This window comes from Austrofundulus limnaeus, unplaced genomic scaffold (genome assembly GCF_001266775.1).
Source record: "Austrofundulus limnaeus strain Quisiro unplaced genomic scaffold, Austrofundulus_limnaeus-1.0 Scaffold438, whole genome shotgun sequence".
NCBI lineage: Eukaryota > Metazoa > Chordata > Actinopteri > Cyprinodontiformes > Rivulidae > Austrofundulus > Austrofundulus limnaeus.
Genome location: NW_013952840.1, coordinates 170,771 through 172,493, shown reverse-complemented (window position 1 = coordinate 172,493; position 1,723 = coordinate 170,771). Strand labels below are relative to the sequence as shown.

The 1,723-nt window shown below is 43.7% G+C and overlaps 1 protein-coding gene across 2 annotated transcripts in view; it reads right to left on the bottom strand.

Annotated features, from left to right (window-relative positions):
* Window positions 1-149: 149 nt before the first annotated feature.
* The window catches only part of icmt (isoprenylcysteine carboxyl methyltransferase), a 5,926-nt gene continuing 4,352 nt past the window's right edge, over window positions 150-1,723 (bottom strand). For both annotated transcript variants that reach the window (XM_014024727.1, XM_014024728.1), the window contains one exon: window positions 150-1,280. In XM_014024727.1, coding sequence (XP_013880181.1) covers window positions 1,101-1,280 — 180 coding nt within the window. In that variant the 3' untranslated portion in view covers window positions 150-1,100. The remainder of the gene's footprint in view (window positions 1,281-1,723) is intronic.

Below are 1,723 nucleotides of genomic sequence, written 5' to 3'. Positions count from 1 at the left end.
ATTAAATTATAAAACAGGAGATAAAGTTATTTTTTAATTTAACTGGTGCATTTTAAGTGTATTTATTTACTGGTTCATAATTCTGGTTTTATTTCTAACTATGTCAGTGTTGGTCCTCCGTACGTCAGAAGCCTGATAATCATCTGTTCCTTCATATCAGGTGTGTTGGAGCAGAGAAACAAGTAAACCATGCAGGGCTGCAGCCCTCCAGGACCAGGACTGCCCATGTCTGGTCTAGTCCCAGCCCAGTCGGACCTGAACTCAGAGCAGCGACCGGAGCAGCTGCTGCTACAACGTTTGGGTTTGTAGTTTAAATCCAAACCTCTCAGATCAAGTCGTTCACAGGAGGACCAGGACTCCTCCTGCTGATCCTGGATCCTCTAAGTCCACCTTACAGTCTGAAGTGATGAAAAACAGGAAGACTTGGTTTTCAGCAAAACGACAGTCAGACCAAGTTCTTTTTTTCTGGATGATGAAACCATGAAAGTGTTTCAAACGTGTGAACGTCAGCGTGGTGCTACACGGGAGAAAAACCTTTTTTTCTTAAATAAAACTTCAGGTTTTTGCTCCTAAAACAGAAAAAAAAAACAAGTTTCTTGAAAACTCTGAAAGAGTTTTATGAAAAGTTTTCAGTCGAATGTTGAAAATCTCGCTGGATGAACGGCAGGATCAGCTCCTGGTCAGGAAAAGTTGAAGCTGATTAGACGAGGCGGCCATCTTGAATCAGGTTACTTCCAGAAAGTTCTTCAGTTGCAGATTTTCACCCAAAGATTCTTTTCTAAGACTTTAATTTAAAGCAGTCCAGTGGTTCAGCAGATATTTTGCTAACAGACAGATAAATGAGTGGAATAAGTGTTTGTTTTTTTCTATGAAATTTCCCTGGAACTCTTGTGGAACTATAATTTGAGTGAAAGTGTGAAAGAACTGCTCGGCATGCAGACTGGATCAGGTGAGACTGGATCAGGTGAGACTGGATCAGGTGAAGGTTTCTGGTCGTTAACAGGCAGCCAGCAGTCCAGCTGCCTGGAGCTGCAGGGTCTCACCTCCGGGGGGCGCCAGCCTCGGAGTTTCAGAGTCCGACACGTCTGGCTCCCCGGGGACTAGTTGACCCGGATCCCTGAGATGAAGGGCAGACCGGTGGGGACCCTCCTCTTGTACTCCACGTAGTCCTCGGCGAAGAAGTGGATGAGGGAGAGCTCCTCCTCCTCGATCCGCTCCCTGAAGAACCTCCAGCTGGCCACGGTGTAGCCCAGGATACACACGGGGTTACACAGCATGATCTGCAGGGGCACMGGCTCATTAGAGTTCACTAAAACTAACTAAAGAACAAAAACTGACATTGAAAAAACATTTGAGTTAACTACAATAAATAAAAACTGTAATAAAATTAAAAAACGATAACTAAAACAGTATAATCTTTTTACAAAACTACCGTATTTTTCGGACTATAAGCCGCAACCTTTTTCCTGAACTTTGAACCATGCGGCTTCTAGTCCGGTGCGGCTTATACGTGGATTTTTTTCTTCAGCCACCAGGGGGCTCTTATGCTGCATTTGCTTCAACCACTCGCTTCAAAATAAGGAAGAAAAAAAGAAAAAAAAAGCGATCGCTTCCAGAGCCGACTGTTGTAACAGGAAGCAGCGATTTAAAGATAGTCAGTGGCCAAAAACTCATAAAAGGGGATAAAACAGACATTTTTCACGGTGGAATCTGACTGATAAAA